Source organism: Cupressus sempervirens, chromosome 2 (assembly GCF_028749045.1).
Source record: "Cupressus sempervirens isolate cs-2001-9-10 chromosome 2, ASM2874904v1, whole genome shotgun sequence".
Taxonomy (NCBI): Eukaryota; Viridiplantae; Streptophyta; class Pinopsida; order Cupressales; family Cupressaceae; genus Cupressus; species Cupressus sempervirens.
In genome coordinates, this window is record NC_143119.1 from 658,510,475 (window position 1) to 658,530,464 (window position 19,990).

Sequence of the window (19,990 nt, forward strand, 5' to 3'; positions counted from 1 at the left end):
AAAATGAAAGGTCATTCAATTCAGTCATAGACTTTTGCAAAATCTATTTTTTTTTTAAAAGCCGACTACTTGGACTTGCGAGCCCACTCCATTCCTTCCCAAACAACAATAATGTTGTCAAGAATATATTTGGACTTGATAAAGCCAATTTGCTCGGGCCACACAATCAAAGGTAGGAGGTGGTGAATTTTGAGAGAAATTGCCTTAGCAATAATCTTATATGACACATTCAGAATAGTAATGGGCCGCCAATTGCAAATATCCTCAAGATCTCCAACTTTAGGTATGAATATGATGTTTCCTTTGTTGATAATAGCTCCTAGACTTTTAGAATGATAGGCTTCAAGATAAAATTTGTGCAGATCAGGACCAATATGCTTCCAAAGGTGTTTGTAAAATTCACAAAGAAACTCGTCACATCCGGGGAACTTATCATATGCCATGGAGAAAATTGCCTCTTTAAGGCCTTTGAGGGTAAGAAGTTGCTAATAGAAAGCATGTTGCAACTGCTAGGCGGTTTGGAGTAACAGAAATACACTTTTTGAGAGCTTCCTCCTAAGCAACCAAATTTCTTTGCGAAGCAAAAATGTTCTCATAGTGATGAACAAATGCTTGCAAGATCTCAAGGAGACTGGAGAGAACAAAAGTGCCTTGTTTGATTTTTTTAATCCCAAAATTGGTATGATGGGCTCGAAGAGCCTGAAAGAAATCCTTTGAAGCTTTATCACCAAACTCCAACCAATGGAGGCGAGCTTTGATTTGGGCTCCTCAAGTAGCATAATTATCTACAACGTGTTTGTCATGGCAAAGTTTGGCAAGTTGAATTTGCAAATCAACATCAAAAGTATTAAGGGTGAGAGCCTCAGAAGCTTTTTTGAGCGTAGAAGTAGTGGATTTATAAGACCACCTTCTAAAAACTGCCAACTGTCGTCCATAGATGTGCAAAAAGTGAGTGGTTCTGGTAATGGCATCATTCCACCACTAAATCCACCCGGTCTAGGAATACGGACATGGCTCCAGATTTTAGACACGTAGGATATGAGCAATAGTGGAAGCATGCATCAACATAGACATGTTGAGGAAGAATTGTGACTTGACAACTTTCTAGATAGCTATTTGCCATGAAATGGCAAAATAAATGGGATAATGGTCAGATAACGTCACATCTGGCAAGGGGATGACAAGTAAATCTCGATCCTTAGAAAAGGAGAAAAAAGATTGTGTAGTAATCATGGCACAATTGAGACGCTTTAAAATGCGGTCAGAGCTAGCTTGAAGTTAGACCAAGTGTGCCAAACCCCACTATGTTGGCGACAACTAGAATTGGGATAAAAAAGGCCCAATTTATTGTGCATGTAGTACCAAGCTTCCCTTTCCCCAACTATCCAGCGAAAATGCAAAATGCCATCTTTGTCAGAGGCCAACTCAACCATATTGAAGTCATCGCACATAACCCAAATAGCTAGAGGGAAGTTGTTAGCTAGCCAACTCCATAGTTGAGATCTTTCCACAACATCATTGGGAGCATAAACATTAACAACTCCAAAAGAATGATTGTTAATGGAAAGCAAAAGCCAAATTATTCTGTACATGGGGTCAGAACCGTGTGAAATAATAGCAGAATGAAGACGAGGTGACAAGAGAGTAACTACACCACCTCTGCCAACATCATGTTGAGAGGAAAACATAATGCCATCCGACCAAATGATGCAATATGCAGATGAAAGCATGAAACCAGAGATCTTAACTTCTTGCATACAGAGAAAATTTGAATTTCCAAGTCTATGATGGGTATCCTTGACATAGTACTTTTTGGAGAGGTCTGTGAGACCTCGCACATTCCATGATAAAAAAAATCATGAAAACTCTTCCATATCTTCCTCGTCCTCGAGAGAGGAGTAACTATTCTACAAAAAAGAAGAATCTGAGTTAAAGCCAAAAGGAAAATCTTCTGGATTGATGGCCCGTGGTTTCTACTCTAGTTTCTCTGCACATTCGAGAGGACTGCAAGAATGTCGCGCATTTTGAGTTGCTATGGAAGAAGTAGCAAGAGGGGTACAAATCACAATTGAGGTGTTAGCCCTGGTGGCCACCTTAATCCCTTGTAAAACACCAGGGTTTGAAACCTGTGAAACACTAGGGTTTGCTTCCAGAAAAATTGCTTGCACCCCTAAACTAGCTGGGTTTTGCGCTCTTGTTGAAATAGGAGGAACCAAAATGATTGCCACATATGACTATTTAGGAGCCAAGGGAGCCTTGCCCTTGTGCCCAACAGTAGTCCATTCTTCTTTTTTCCCTTCTGCTAGCTTGGTAGGAACCTCTTTAGACAGGGGTTTAACCCTAGGCACAGCCAAAGGGCAATCCCTAATCTTGTGTTCTGCTGCCTAGCACGTATAACAAGTGTTAGGTAGGTTCAAATAAAGCACCTTCTGAGAGAAGGTTTCAGCCCTAATATGTATTTCCATAGAATCCTTAAGATCATTGGAAAGATCAACCTCAATGCAAACACGTTTCTGAGGGCGAGCATTGAAAAATTTCTCATGTTCCTTTGTGATAACTTTGTCGAGAGTATTGGAAATGGACTCATAAAAGGCCAACATGGCAAGGGTAAACCTGGGAGCTCTACCCACACAGGAACCCTAAGCTTTTTTTCATCAGAGATAGTGAAGTCTCTTGACCATCTTTGAAAAACAAGCAGGGAGGAACGTACAGACCAAGGACCATTGCTAAAAATCGTGCTTGCTTGCGACGGGTTGCTGAAGTGAAATAAGGAAAATCCCTTGGTAAGGTTTTGCACAGTGTCAAGGTAGACTCCATGAGGAGTCCAACTCTTGTTAACCCATTCTCGGAGCATAGCTTCAAGAGGAGTCCTGCCTGCAAAATACCCTATTAAGGTATGCTTTTCTAACCAATCACAAGCAACATCAGATTCTTGCAAAGGAAGGATAATATTAGGATTACCTTGTGAAAAACCTTTGGGACGAATTTGCGAGGACGTTTGCTCAATAGAGGCACCATGGCTTTCCGAACTAGTAGCGTGAACACCAGTATCAACAAATGGGTCACCACTGGCCGGGGCCATTATAAGCTAGCCTAAAAACTCTCACAGTAAATGCGGTTTGACAAGTGGAAACAATAGAAGAAAAACTCTTACAAAGAGTCATACACAAGAAAACTGAAAGATCACATGAAACCCTAATAGAGTGATTTTTTTCACTCATACTACTTTTCATAAGATAATAGGCTTATGATCATCCAAACCCTCTTTTCAAAATCCTCTGCTACAATATTAGGTCATTGGAGTAACTATAGACCAGTAATTAAAAGCCCCAGAGTGCACTGTTCTAAGTTAGATTTCAACGATTCTAAGGGTTTCGCTGAAGAAGGAAATGCATTTGAGGGATTTGTTAATGTCATGTCTGTTGCTACATCATTGCCTGAAGATTACCCTTCAGAATTTATTTATTAGTCAGTCCCGTATCTTTGCATTTTTGGAATTCTATATTGGTTATTTTTTATAGTGGCCAAGGAGATTTGTTTTCAAATGTGTTGTTGGTTCGTTACATTGGGCCACTGATTTGTAAATTTATTGGGTTTGTGTATTATTTGCTATCTAATATTATAAAGCTTTAACTTGAAGTACAACTGGTAAGTGACGGTGAGCTTCTCCATAGTGGCCATGTAAAATACAGATTTCATGGTTTTTGTCCGTTCAATAAAATCATAGTTAAATTAGATAGAAGCTGAGTAAGGAAGATTCTAGAATGAAGAGGGCTGTAATTTCTGTAAATGAACTCCTGAACAACCCATTTGGATAAAAATTAAAGAGTTGTTAGTATATAATGTTCAACCCTTGCAATTTAAATTCTCCATGAAATTTTTGGATAAAATAACAAAATCTCAGTGAAGAGAAAGTGCAAAAGGATGGGCATGTTGTACAGATGGGCTAGAGGGTTATGGTTTTGCTGCAACTTAGTACTGTCAGGAAGTCATCCTATAAAGATTGGTGCCACAAATTGTGCTGCTCAAATGCTAAAGGGTTACAATGTTCTTAAGGGCATAATTGATTTGTTTTTGCACAATTTTTTTGTGGTTTAAGGGGTGTGCATACTATTTTCGCATAGTTTTCCTTTCAAGCCTGAATACATGGGGTGATTGTGGGAGAGATGGGGTGATTGTGGGAATCATGATTCTTGGGTTTCAAGATGCTTCCAGACAACCACTAGAAGGTTGAGGAAGGTTGTAGATGTGAGAAATATTCTGATATTTTATATTTTTATTTTGACAATTATAGAACATTCTGGAGATTGCTTTTTCCTAATTTTTGTTTAAAAAATAATTTTAACTCAAAAATTAGAAATTTTTGTTTAAAAAATAATTAAAAAATAAATTCATTTTTAAACTTTAGAAGCTGAGCAAGAACTAGTGAAATTTTTAGTACTTGCCGGTAGGCTAAGTACTATTGTGCCATTTTTTGGATTACTCACGTTAACTTGTTATTAAATGACCTCTAAAAATTCATTTCATTCCATTTTTTTCTATAAATATTATGTTTATGAAGAAATACATGTCAATTTTTTAACTTTACAGTTTATATATATTAATTTTCTAGCTTTTAATTGGATGAATGGATTAGAGTCTTATATGCGGATTTGTGAGTTTGCAAGTTTGCGAGAAGTGTTTTTGTATAGAATATTTGTTTCTCTTATCCCTAATGTTTAGCACATTTGTTATCTATTTTGTTTAAAGTGTTTTTTTAACACTTCAATTATTGCATATGGATTTTACAATAGAAAACAATATATTATAATAATATAATTAATAATTTGATATTTCTAATTTTATAGAACTATTATAAATAAATTTTTTAATTATAAATAAATTCATTGAAATATTTAAAAAAATAATATTTTAAATATTTACTTTAATTATTTATTACAACTCTTAAGTGAGTGTTATTCCCTTCAATTCTTGAACTTTGTTTGAATGATTTATTATATTAAATTTTTTAATACTATTATTAAATGTTTTATATTATATTTATTTCATTCATCCACTATTAATACTTATTAAATAGTTTTTTCAATTTTTATTATTTAAATTTTAGTATTATATTATACACTTTTTAAAAATAAAATATTATAAAACAAAATTGAATACATATTTTTTCAAATTATGTAGCATAGTACACAAAAAGTATTTTTTCAATTATTATATTTAATTATATATTGTTAAAGTATAAAATTATTATTCAACTTATTTTATATGTATTGTAATGTGTAAATCTTATGTGAATTAATGTGTTGGTTACAAAATTGATGTTTCTTTAATTTGAACAATTTGTCCACAACTATATATTGTACAAAATGAATTATATATAAAATATATTTGAAAAACATTGAATATGATTATTAAAAATTATGAAAGTACACATTAATATATTTCATACATATAATAAAATTACAACTAAATTTATATCAAATTTAAGACCAATACAAGGCAAGTAAGCCACTATGTGGCACTTGTTTTTATTATGACACCACCACTCGGAACATTAGATTGGCAGGGACTAATAATTAAGATTAGGCTGGGGTCCCATGGAAGCCAACTTCCTTAAAAATAGAGTTGCACCTGTTGAAATTATTTAAGAAATTTGTACGCTGAGCGGTCTTATGAATTTTGTAATTTGAGTTTCAACTCTCAAATTTGAAGAAATTTTTTTTAAAATTTATTTTATGATAAAAAACTTTTTAGTTTTAAAGTCTCAATTTTGGACAAATGGCTAGATTTTTTCCTAAGTTGGTAGGGCTATTTCCAACCCCACTCCATTTTCATCCGCTTTCTACTATTATGAAGGAAAAGATTCTAATTAAACCTCCCTCTAAAAAAATTCTTATGGACTACCTATACCTGTAGCCCCCTCATGGACCCAGCCTTATTCTCACTAGAGAAAAAGGCGAAAAAAGAAACGGGAATGTTCCCGAAGTTGACTTTTCGGATCATCATGCAACGGAATTTATGCGGGAGAAGAGAATCCTTGGTCACTAATGGCCTTACGAGGTCTCGCTGTTCCGATTATTTCCTCACCCCATTACTCGTGTCCGATTAGTAAGACGAGAAGTTTGCCGCCTCTGCGCCTGTTCGCCCTGCGGCTTCTAACCAGGTGGGCTTCTAATGGTCCTACTCTTTATATTTGTTTGCTTTTTTGACATTTCAATTTGTTCTAAATTTGGATTATACAGATTAGACCAGTTCGCATTTGTGATGTATTGTGGCAGCTTCTATGTATCACCAAAATAATCTTGCCAATCGAGGCTGTTTTCAGCATTGGCCCCTAAATTTTTTGCTCTTCTTCCTGAATTTTTTTCAATCGATGTTTTTACCGTGCATGAATGCGTTAATATTGCTCAGGAGGTATGTAGCAATATTAGTGAGAACATGAACAGAATGCGTCTTCGTACAATTCGGGCTGCACGGGATGGGTTGGTGTTAATAATCACGGTACTCTGCACGAAATGAATTTCTGTTGCAGGGAGGGAGAGTTTTTATCTCACAATTGAAATGTACTTTCTTTTAGGGGGCGAGTCCCACTGCATTCACAGCTTCCATGTTTCACAGGGTAGAAATATTGTGTCATTGGCGAGTGTTTAACCTGTTTGTGTGCTCTTTGAACTGGCTAATATGTTGTGGCGATCGTATGATTTTGGCACGCAAGTCTTCTTTGAGTTTAACTTATATTTCTAGGGGTTCATGCTAAGTTAAAGTCTTGTATTTCAATGGGTTGTCTTGTCGCTCAGATATTGCAGCCATCTGTTGTTATCTCAGATGTCTCCTAAACCTGCGCCATTACAGAGAGTGCAACAATTGAGAGTTCCATGAATTTGGACTTAATTAACAAAACAATTTCATGGGTTTTAAAGGCTGACTCATTGTATGATTTTTCAATGGGCTTGTGAATCTATCTAAAAGGATTAAATACTTGACACTTCTTCTAATCTCATATGGGTGATGTATGGGCTAATAATTGATGGAGATGGAGAATACATTTGCAGCGGTGTTTTAAAGGAAAGCAACGATATTTGCATGATCATCAGCATACGAAAGGTTAGCAGTTGCTCACAAGATATCAGCAAATCTCGGAGTCATAAACTAAGGTGCTTGGATGCAAATGTAAAAGTAGAGAAGATAATTTCTAGCAAAACCACGCATAAAGACAAAACAGAGTTTTTTATATATTAGAAATGACACACTGTGGAGCAAATAAAACAGTATAGAGAAGAACCACACAAGGGGGTTTGGAAATAACTTAATATCTGTCTTTAAGTTCAACTCTAAACAGATCTCCTACAGACCATGAAATTTGGCTTTTTGTGTTCTTTTGGAGGAAACAAAAGGCAAAATGGACTTTCTTGAACATTTTGAGGCTAATGGTGAACAAGTTTTGAACTAACAAGCTTCAATTTGACCTGCAATACAAAGCCACAAAATCAAAAGCACCAAAATGTACCAAGATTTGCAATCTAGATCTTTCAAATAAGAGTAACAAGAAACAATCCCAGAAGCTTTGATACCATGTTAGAGTTGGGTATAGAATACTCTACACCACACAAGATTGATTGAAGATTATAGCCATCCAAGATCTAGGCACTCCATGAAAGCACAAGGGAGATCAACAATGAAAGAATAATGCTTTTCTATCGAGTATGTGTTGATGTGAGTTTTGTTCCATTGCAACATGCATAATCAAATACACAATGTTTCAAGATGAAACACCAAACATTTAATCCTCTCTTGATATAAGGTTATCTCTCATGCTAAGCTTACAGAGTAAGATCATGAAATGACTTTAAGGTTCCTTCTTAATCAACTTGACTCAATTTTATGATGTGATATGGTAGTTATCACAAAGGGACTTACACTAGTCATTCAAGGGATATCAACTCTTGCACTTCTAAAGATTTGGCTTTACAACGTGCAATGAAAATATGGTTAAACTTTTCCACTTCAACTCCAAATTAAACTTCTAACCTCTATTTCAACTTCTACTTCTATTATGAATGCAAGGCATCATGGATGGACTCATACTCTACTAGATGTAATCTTGCATGTGATTCCGCCCACCTAGTGCAAGCTTCTAAGGAACATTTGGATGGTTTTCAAATTAATATTTTTTCTCTAATTCTATCAAATGGATGCAAATTAAAAATTCAACACCAATACAAGTTAAGTACATTCAATCATCAGCTTACCACACAAGGAACTCATACCATCAACAAGAGGCTAGTGGCTCAGATTTGTTCTAGTCAAGAAAATAAACTTTGACAACATCTTCCATTCAACTAAACTACTTCAACATGGAAAGAAATCCTAAACTAAGGAAATATGGATCACTAGGCAATAATGTAAACTTGATCAAAACAGCTCATCATGCAAGACACCAGGATGAAAAGTAGAGTGAATTTGGCATTTTATTAGCAACAATTCTCCAACCTCTCCTCTTAGAAATGAGGGGTGGGGTTTATATAGGAGCCCCAATTACAATGAACAACCAAGATTGATTTGAAATCAAGGGCCAAGATTAATCCACGTAAGCCCTAATTAGGGTTTTTATGGTTTCCATAACCATAGTTACAAATTTTAAACACCCACCCAATTATAATTAAGCACCACCATGTGGATCAAGTAGAAAATTACATTGCCTCCATTGGCCAATAAGAAAAGAGATTAGGCATAACCACTTGATAAGATGAACCAACAAATAGGCCAATGAGAAGGGAGCACTTGTAGAAGAAGCCACCGCTTAGCAAACCAATGAGAAAATCCAAGTGCAGCCAAGAACCAATAAGAAAAAAGGCCATTATGTCATCTCGTCATCTTTACCTGTAAGGCAAACCACCACTTGTAAATAATTATAAATTTTAAATGATAATTGCAATAAGACTAGGAAATTTATCACAAACTTTCCATTTTAATTTTTAATAAAAATAACTTAATTGGGTAATGCAGATTTGATTGGAAAATATTTAATTTATTACCATTTATGATTTATGTTCTATTAGTTTTAATTTTCCATTTGTTAAAATCAATGCTATTTGGATAATTTCAATGCAACAACGGATGAATTAATTAAACTGTTTAAAATCAATCCATATTTTAAAAAATTGAGGTAAATTTAAATCTCATCTCAATTTAAAACCCATTTTCATTTATTTATTTTCATTTATTTCTGATTTTCATCATTTTCTCTCTCTTTTTTTTAGTGTTTTTAAATTTTTTGTTTTGATATATTGATGCAAAATAAGTCTTACCTTAATTTGAAATTTATTTCTATTCCGATTAATGCCATTATAAATATTTAAACCTAAATTTGAATTTTAATACCCCATGCTCATACATTATTTTCCACAGTTGTTCTACCCCAAATTTTGGGCCCAATGTCATTTAAGAAAAAGGCCACACGAATTTGTAACAAACTTCTAGGCTCAACCTCCCATTTCAAGGTGTAAAGATCATTGCTCTAAGATTGGGTTGCAACTCCAAGACTTGAGATGGGATGATGCTTTTTACACTTGCCAGGTGATGAGGCACAAAATTCATAGGTAGCAGAAGGAGGCTCAACTCAAGATCAGACACAAAATTTGAGGCAAGGAAAAATGATTAGCTCTAAGATGAGAAGAATTAACATAGGTAGAAAATCAAGTCTCAACTCAAGATGAAGTAAAATTTACATGGGTAGTGAAATATGTTTGAGCTCAAGATGGGACAACATTTACACAGGTTGCGAAATATGTCTCAAACCAAGATGCCTTTCATACATAGCTGAATTTAGCTTTTCTTTTAGCACTAGTCCTAATTTTGTCTCATCACCCAAACTTAGCCAAATCCTTGTTCCAATCTAAATGCAAAATCATCCCTTCACACTATTAGCCCCTATTTTTGAACTAGGCAAAATTTAAACTCTCATATTAAATTTATTGTTGTGCTAGCAAAGAAGGCACATTTTCTAAAACTTCTTTCCAGATTGGTCATCGTATGCTTATAAATAAATGCCTCCATTGTGAATCCTACTATGAGTTGGTCAAAATATCTCCCACCTTCACAAACATTTGCATTTATCTTCAAACACCCAAGCATAGTTTGTCAAATGTAGCCTCATAACATATGAATTTCTATCTCAAGGCTCACTTTTACAAATCACCCATCTCGTAGTTTGGTTGTATCCCAAAGAATCAATTTATTGGCAAGTTCTTGAAGGTATCAAAGTTAATTAGATGCTCATCATAAAATTTGATAAGTTGGGAAAAGTTTATGTGAAGACCAAATATATTGAGTCATGAAACCTTGGCAAAGCCTCTTTGAAGAGATGACATTCCATTAATTTCAATGATTATAGGAATATGCACCAAATGTACAAAGTTAATTTGTTGGAGTGGTTGCATAAGTTCGGGAACAAGTGATTGACATTCCCTATAGCATGATGATGATCAATTTTGTTAGAATGGTGGAAGCATATGAAAAGTGCTAAGTTTTTGAAGAAGCCGATACAAATATTATATGTCAGGGATATTTCGAAGACAATTTAAATAAACTCAAACTCATATAAAAGTGAAGTTTAAGAATTTTCTTTGAAACTCAACAATATTGAAATCAATCCAAAGTCTCATTACTTATCGGCATCCATAAAGGTTACATTGATTTGTTTCTGGATTCGATTGTGTTAAGATTTTTACCATCAACGTTTCGAATCACAATCGAATCTAGAAACAAATTAATGTAATACAATGGATTGTTGAAATTTGATCTCTTTAATCCATAAAGGTTGTTGAAATTATTTTTTTAATTTTGATGACTTTGAAAGAAAATTTTCAAGTGATGGGAAGCTCATGGGTAATCATGCAAATCTTTAGAAAGGGCTTTGGGAACATTGGCACAGATTATTTCCATAGGTTATTTGTTGAACTTTTTAAAATTCATGCGAAGGTCAACACACTTGATTGCAAAGGAAGAAAATGTTGCAATCTTTCCATTGGTGATTTTGCAAAGGGATGCAAGATTATTGAAATAAAGATGAAGAGGTCTAAAGATGATAAAATCTCTCCAAAATGAGAAAAGCATATTAGAGAAGTTTAGTTGATTGGAAACTTAGCCAAGTTGGAAAGCAAGCTGATTATCATTTTCATCGGTGATTGAAAGTTGTGCAAAATCCGTAGAGAAGAGTTCGTCAATTTAACTTATTTGTGGGCAAGTCAACCTCATTTTCTATGCTTATCAAAATGCCTACAGTGAAGATACAAAGATAGAATCGACCAGTTCACCAAGTTATTATAGACAATGAAATGCGTAGAGGCTATCAACAAGTCTTTAAGAAAAATTGGTTTCTTTTCTAAAGGGACCAATGCAATCTCATCATCAGTGATATGCGGAAGTTGTTATAAATTGTGATGAATGTATTGTGGGCGATATCAATAAATTTAAAAGTTGGCCAACTTTCATAAATTGCCGATAAATGGAGCAACTTGTTCATTTACAAAAAAACCAATAATGGGTAGGTACCATACCTACCTCATTATCAATAAGTTTGTACGAAATGGACAAGAGGCCATGAGCATATCATTTCATCAAATGCAGCAGATAATATCTGAAAATAGGTAATAAACTTCCATCAAAGCATGTTAAAGAACATGGTATCAGAGCATCACCATTGTTGTTGGGAATACATGACAGGGGTTTGACAAGAAGACATTCAAAGATTTAAAAACAAATGCAATTTGTGGATTCCTTGTCTCTCTAAAGTGAGATATTTTAATAAAATGATGCCACCCTTTTTGCCTATGTCAAATGTAGAGTATAGCCAACGTGAACTATTTGTCAAAATGCTCCAGAGAAATGCCATTTTGTGGAATGGAATAATTATACAGTTTGCAGAAAAAAATACGTGTTGAAAAGAATTTAGAAGCTTCCAAGAAAATGCAATGAGTGGTGTAGAACTGAACCCACATTGCACTTTATTAGAGATGATCTGCGCACAATATGCAGAGGCATAGACAAGGTCAACATGCGTACAAAATGTCAAGCATTGACAACTAACATAAAATCTGCAAGTAGACGCCTCAAAGAGAAATGTTTTTCCATAAAAGGCTGGTTGTGAATCTATTGAAATGAATATTCTTGCTGAAAGAGGCTTCAAAAGAAAATTATTCAATTAAATGTAGATCATCAATCAGGCACCACAAAGAGCCCGTGCTGGGTATCTTTGGAATCCCACAAGCATCCATTAAAGGTCAAAGTGTAAATAAATTATGTGGGAGGTTTCGGTTTTTATCGGTCCAATAATCATGCACATGAACCACTTTGCAAGATGCTTATGTGAAATGGGTCTCCTGTGCCACGTGACTTCATTTATAAAAATTTAGAAGCATTTAAGCAAATCCATATGCCTTAAGCATATCCACATGCAAAGCTGGGAGTATTGTTTGACATGCATGCAAAATTGGGAATGGAAGAAAAGATATGCAGCCAACTTGATGAAGTACGTTAAAAGATGCCATCTTAAGAAAATGAATAGAACAATTACAGGTTTCACTGAAAATGAGTTTGTTGAAAAGACTTTTGAAAACTTCTTTCAAGCAAAGGTGATGTTATAATAAATGCCAAAGCCACTACCTATATCAGCATTCCCTATGTTTGTAGAATGGATAGACCATTTGACAGTGTGCCTGATTGTTAGATGGGGGGTTTCGAAAGGATGATATCTCATTGATTTTAATAATCAAAAGCTATAAAGTGTCTTCAGTAATTTGATACTAAGTATATCGGTGTTGAACTTATGGATGTAGAAGTACATTTCATTATTTGTGAACATAACTTTCAAAGATAGCAATTGCATTGGAAGTCTATTAGTGACATTAAACAAGCCAATGTGAAACAGAGGCTTGCATACACCACAACAATGAGATGACTTTCATTAGCAGCAGTATTATATGCTAGATATTGAGTTGGTGCCACCCTCATCTCAATGATTTGATTAAAATCTAGATTTGTGGAAAAGGATTCAAAATCTTCCTTGAAATGTAATGAGACACCAAATCATTTTCTAGTATTCACAGTTCTTTTCAAAGAGGAGCATTGTCTCTAATGTATTGTTTGAAAGTAAAGAATGGATTTTTTACAAAGTGTTTCACAAGCTGTAGATCACATGTAAATGATATGATTGGGTAATTTGTGTCATTACAGTAAAGAAGATGGAATGTAGAAGAATTGATTGTCAGTAATGCATGGATTAAAAGAAATGGAAGCCTTTGTCTTCAATAGATGCAAAGAAAATGATGTTGAACAAATTTAATTGGAAAATGTTTTCTTTTAGGTTAAGGTTGCTTGCGAACAAATGGTTTATGGATCGAGAGGACATATAGAGGGCACATTGACGATATCGATATCTTGGTGTCGTTTGATGTAATGAGCTTCAAATAGCTTCTTTGTAAAAGTGACTTATGTCACCTATTTGTATTGAAAGTTAGACTTTGGGTCTTATTTTTTGTAAAAGTTGGGTAAATCCTAACTTGCTTGTAAACGGGTGGTTCCTATAAGTAATCACTTGGATAGTTATCCTAAGTGGTTACTTTAGGTAGTTATTCTAAGTAGTTGTCTCAAGTAATCACCTTAGGTAGTTGTCATAAGTAGTTATGTGGTTATTCTAAGTGGTTACTAGGTACATATCCAAGGGGAGTCTATAAATACGTTCTCATTTGCAATGTGAAGGATGAGGAACTATTTGACAAAGGGCTATGGAGAATTTTTTTTGGATCTACACCATGTATAGAAATGCTTTTGAACTTGTATATTTTCAAAAGAATATAGATGAATGCATTTAGTCGTATGTCTCAAATGTGTCATCAATTATTATTGCTTACTTCTTGTATGTGAAGCTTGTATTCTCCTCTGTAATGGTGAAATTCCATAGTCTTTCTATTATATGTAATTGATTTGATAAAATACATTCATCTCTTGGTAGCTTGATGTGGATGTATCAGAATAACCTATCTTTCCGTATGTCAAGGTTTGATATTCTTATTTTGTCATCATTATATTGTATGCAAAATCCCCCTTTTAAATCATTCTACATCATGACTCTCAACTAGAATTTGCATGTTTTCTTTTGGCCTTCATGTTAACCATTTTCTTTAGTTATGTTCTGTCTTGTTTATGTAGTTTCAGGTGAAAAGTACCCAGGAATACAAATTCCCCTCTCATATGAGAGAGCTGCTCCTCTCAAACGTAGAAGAAGGTTAAAGTTTTATAGTGATCTGTTGCCCAAGTTTCAGTTCATATCTTTTTTCTTTAGGGTTTTCTGTTAAAGTCAAGTGTCAATATCTTGAGTCTGAGTCTAGATTGCCCATAGAGTGGCTTTTCTTCTCATCATTCCTTTGACCTAACTTGATGCAAGAAATCATATGAGCTATGAACTAGTCCAATGGCTACGGGATTAGGTTTTGGAGGGTTTGTTATGCATTTCCCAGATGAGAAGAAAGTTGTTTTGAAACCCTAATGCTTTGATCAAGTGGTCATGGTGAAGACAGGATGCATCCAAGAAGAAGATCGTAGACATATTCAAAACAAATGGCAACAAAGAATATGAGGATCAAGGCTAAAGACAATATGCAGATCGTGAGAATAAGCTACAAGAAGAATCAATTGAATTCGAATGCAAGAGAAGCAAATAAATTATTAGAAATGATGCAAGCACCAAGTCAAAGGTGGTATGACTCTTGTTACAATCCAATTGACGACTTATATTTAATTTGCATACTTACATAGCTAAATTGACCAGTCAAATGGCTCAGGGATTAAATTTGGATTGTCAAATGAAGATTAGATTGACGGATGATATTATAAGATGAAATTATAAGTACTCAACGACACATCTCCTCAACTGTCATATCTCACAAAGATCTACGGTTGTTGTTATGTCGCTATAAAATGTTGTTCGATCGTTATTCAAAGCGACATAACGATGATGTGACATGTGGAATAGATGGACCCACACTGTAAAGGAAAATCAGTGAGTTAATATTTTTAAATTATAGCCGTTAGATCAAAAGAACATTTGTGGTCGTTGCTATATCATTATAAAAAGTTGTTTTTTCGATAATCATGGTGACAATGACGAGTAGACATCTGTCTGCGGGACCCAACTGAGGGTAAGATTGCTAGAAGAATCATCACTGTAGATTAGGCTTGAAATCAATGCTTGTAATGTCGCCATGAAAAGTTGCTCGATTATTAATCATAGCGACATAACGACAGAACAACACGTCCTGTGGGCCATCAAATTTCACGAGATATAGTCAGAGCCTAGTCACGAAGTGCCATGAAGCAAAGAAGGTCAACGTCAGGTTCTCCAAGAAATGGAATAGTGCCACCTGTCTACCACAACATGCATAGCTGGAAAATGGACTTGCATCGCAAAGTAAAAGGGTTAACATCTTTTATTGCCACTGTCAGATCTTAAAAGATCAACGCTTGTCATTATGTCGCTATGGAAAGTTGCGCGAAAGATAATTATAGCAACGTAACGACTGTTTGACACATGTACCTAAGTGGACCCGTGGAGAAAGTTATAAAGGGGAATGACGAAGTTTAATTGTGATCGTTGGTTTAAGATTGACGGCCAAAATTCAAAATCGTTGTGACCATTGAGATGCAAATTATATAGATTTGGTGCCAACAACAGAATACGAAGGAAACAAAGAGTTTAATAGGGTTTTTTGAAGCCCCATGAAGATGAATAGTTTCTAGGTGTTCTTAGAGGTGCCATGAGATCAGGACATTGTCGGAAATGATGTCACGCATATATACCATGTTGAAGATTAGATATTTTTCAAGGATTATTCATATTTTCTTTCTATTTTGTGATTGTTGCTCTACCAGAACTGAGGGATGACGGAAAAACTATAAATGTAATCTCATTTAACAATACAAAGGTTGGCAAACTTGATGGTGAATTGGTTTGTAATTCCATTTACCCTATTTGCTTGTCATGTGTTGTGACCCATGCATAGAGTAGTTTTGCATTAAGAGTTGAAAGACAATCATGTACGATTCTGTGAATAATCAGATGAATTCCATTTCATTTTGATGTTTGCAGTATAGTGATTTCATTTACTTTCTTCATATATGGTTCTATTTCTTCTCTTGTTAGTTTCATAACATGTTAGATAGTTTTGTTGGGAAATGAAAGATGAATGTGTATGAATCTATTAGTTATTCGTTAAATTCCATTTTATGCAAGGTTGATAGTGAAAGCAATTCCATTTGTCCTCATATGCATATCTTCTTCATTCCTTTTCTGCATTTAGATGGTTAATCTGCATTTAAAATAGAAGTAAGGGTCAGAAATATCAAGATAATCTACTACAGTCATTCCATTGGGTGTGATAGGTTATTCAAATTCATCTTGCATGAATTGTTTGTGCCTACAAAAAATTTGGTTATCCTTTACTGTTCTCAAGTTAAGAGCTTATAATGTCAAAAGTTATGATCTTATAAAAACATATTCATTGCATATCATTGCAAATCATAGGGAGCTATACCTAGTAATTTAGAGGGCAGTGATAGAATACATACACTAACCCATTTGTTGGTAAACATCCTTTTGTCTCTCCAAAACATTAAGAATCAAAGAGTCAGGTTATAAAATCTAATAGGAGGACAAATTGTTAACCAACATGATCGAGCTCCAATCTATCGAATTGTTGGTGAGATTGTCATTGCTCTTAGGGTGAACAGGATCATTTTTGAAGAAGTATTTGCAGTGACAAATTTGCTTACCAACAAATTTTTGGCTACTTTGCTGAGGAAATTAGAAACAAAGATCAGTGTTTGTTTGGTTCCTTAGTTTTATCTTTGTGTGTAGGAGATTGACGACTCTATTGCATAATCATGCCGGACATAAAGGTCATAAGAAAGATAAGGTCAAATTGCACCATCTTGGAGGTTCTCCAAATCGATGACAAAGTGCTGCATGCTTTTTGGGAATGCTACAGAGAAAGTTTCTCTTATGCCGTAAAAACCAACTAGAACATTGAGGATGATCATACATCTGCCTTGTTGTGGAGAAGCCTTTGTGATAGATTCCATAAGCTAAAGGATCTGCAAGGATATAAAGAAAGGGTGTGGCAGTTCGTGAAAGAATTGGATGTTGATGATGAAGAAGCTTTAGTTATCTCATCTAACTTCATCTCTTGCAATTACTCAGTTTTGGACGAGAAAGAAGTTCAACAATAAATGACACAGGCTCATGAAGACTTTGTTAGCATGAATTTTGATGATATTCCTATGGGGGAGTATCCTAGCATTGCTGGAGCACTTGAGAGATTATTACAGTCGTTACATATTGCCTAATGACTGTTTTTGTCATTGATATCAACATATTGCTTATTTTGTGAAGAGTAACAAAGCAGAAGACAAAGATAGAGACCATATGATTCGAGGATTGAAGTAGAGGTCAAGCGAAGTTGAGGAAATGTTCTACACAGTGTCTTGATGACATGGCTAAGTGCGCATGCATAAAGTCGAAGACTGGTAACAATTATTTGAGATTTACAAAAGACAGTTTACAGACAGAGTTCTTGAGAAGTGGTTTCTGGTAGTCGGATTATATCTTCTAATAGGGATAGAATTTGATTGAGCGTAGTTAGATAGAAGTAGAAGACATCTTGATGATGATGTCAGTGAGTGCACAAAGTCCGAGGTTGCACATGTGAAAGATTTGTAAAGACTGTGAGCCGACAATGTTATATAATTATGAAAAGATGAATTGTAGTGTGTATTGTTTTATCTTAATGAGGTCCTATTGTAATTGTAAATTGGGAAAAGCCTTAAGCAATTATATTTGGCAGACAATGCTAGTAGATAGTTGATCTTGAAAGGAATAATACAGAGGCCAGTTGAACAGTGAGTTCGGTGGTCTTGCCCTTGAAGCTGTTTGGACAGTGGGTCCTTTTGCCTTCTACAACTCCTAACAGGGTTGGAATCTCCTCACAGGGATTCAAAGTCTCCTAACAGGGACTGATATGTACCAAATGCATTTCATTGGCTCCTAATAGAGTCCATCGTCTTACAAGGAACTTATATATTAGTACATCATTTTGTGGGTACCATCCCCATTGAGGTTTTCCCTCTAATCAAGGGTTTCCCTAGTTAACATATCTGATGTTATTGTGTATGATTATCTTCTTATGGTTGTTTATATTGATCACATGTTTTATATTTAATAAGGTTAATAAAAGTTGTATTGATCAGATAACTGATTCACCACCCCACTCTCAGTTATCTTGGTGGACTTTACTTTCTAACAAACTTAGCATTGGTAAGAAAACATAACGTGAGGAAAGTTCTCCTATCTCATTACCTTTTCTGAGTTTGGAGGTGCTGAAAGTTATTCTCTTCCTAGAACATTAAAAAATGAAGACTTGCAGCTTGACATACAACCAAAATATGAAGCTTTTGATTTCACGTGGGGTGGGGATGAATGTGGTTTATCAAGTCAGAATATTGTAGAATCTTTTTACTTTGAAAGTAAGCCTCTACCATCTCAATTTTCTTCACATGAAAGCCCTTACACTGAAAATGAGACTAATTTGTGCCTGGCTGAAAGCTTTTTGGATTTTGCAAATCTAGTGGGGAAAGGACAATCTGAGATAGATCTAGAGCTGCTGCTGATGAGATTGTTAAAACTATAACTTCGATCCTCATATTGGTCTGACTGTGCAGATCGCACATACCTCATCTTTGATATAATATTGTGTTAAAGGCTATTTATACATTACTCCTCAGTTAGGCATGATCGGCGATTCTTGATGGTGACTATATGATTACCATTAATATCAACTAGGTTAGTTATGTTTATTGTTAAACTACATCTCCTTGAGGTGCTGATTATGAGAAGGTATTGTGGGCCAACCTAGGTAGGGTCATGTCCTTTTAAGGGACATGCTCTTTGATTATGGTATATAAGGATGGTGTGATTGTAGTTAAAGGACACACAACAATATATCAAGTCTGCTCCTTTAAGCAACTCTGCCACAAATCGAATACTTGCTGAGATAATAATTATTTTAGAATAACAATTAATGTTGTCATCTCATTTCAAAGGTTAGGAATTAAGGAAGATCAAAACAACAAGTTATAAAGGTATTATCTCAGATCTGATTAGTATAGAATTTGCAGAAACTTTACATGGTATCAGAGTTTTGGTTATCGAGCCTAGGCTCTACAAATTAAATAATTAGACTTGATATATATCTAGCATCATTCTCCTATCTTCAATGGCATACACAATCAGACCCAAAGACATGTTTGATAGGAAAGAACACTTTGATGCTTGGAAATTCAGAATCATGATGATTCTTGAAGAAAATGATGTAAAACAATTTGTTGATTCAGCATCTAGATAACCTGCTGTTGAACTTCATAAAACTATCTGGAGTAAAGGAAACAGGAAAGCCATACAGATCATATTAGATGGAGTGAAAAATGAAATAGTACCCATGCTAACGAAACATCAAGCAACATTTGATATGATGAATGCATTATTAAATGCATGTGAGGTTAACAATGCAACTAGAGTTCTCGCACTAAAAAAGCAACTAAATCATATACAAATAAAGAAGGAACAATCGATTAATTCTTACTTCCTAAGGGTTGCCAGTCTAAGAGATGAACTTGCAAGTATAGGAACCATCATTAATGACACAGAACTAACACTGATGGCTATAGATGGATTATCAGATTCATGAGAAACATTCGCACAAGGAGTAAGTGCCAGAGACAATCTTCCCAACTTCAATAGACTTAAGGGAGATTGTCTTTAGGAAGAATCCAAAAAACTTAAAAAAGGGGGAAAGTTGAAAACTGAAGATGAAGAGCTTCATGTTCTAATTAAAACAAATTCCTATAAAAGCAAGAAGAAGCACTTCAAGAAGAAAAAGGG

The 19,990-nt window shown here is 34.8% G+C and overlaps 1 protein-coding gene across 2 annotated transcripts in view; it reads left to right on the forward strand.

The window, feature by feature from the left end:
* Nucleotides 1-5,942: 5,942 nt before the first annotated feature.
* Nucleotides 5,943-19,990, forward strand: part of CUTA (Nitrogen regulatory PII-like, alpha/beta) — an 83,823-nt gene continuing 69,775 nt past the window's right edge. The window contains exon 1 of one of the 2 annotated variants that reach the window (XM_089814958.1): nt 5,943-6,163. In XM_089814958.1, coding sequence (XP_089671084.1) covers nt 6,048-6,163 — 116 coding nt within the window. In that variant the 5' untranslated portion in view covers nt 5,943-6,047. The remainder of the gene's footprint in view (nt 6,164-19,990) is intronic. The other variant, XM_089814959.1, reaches the window with a different exon arrangement.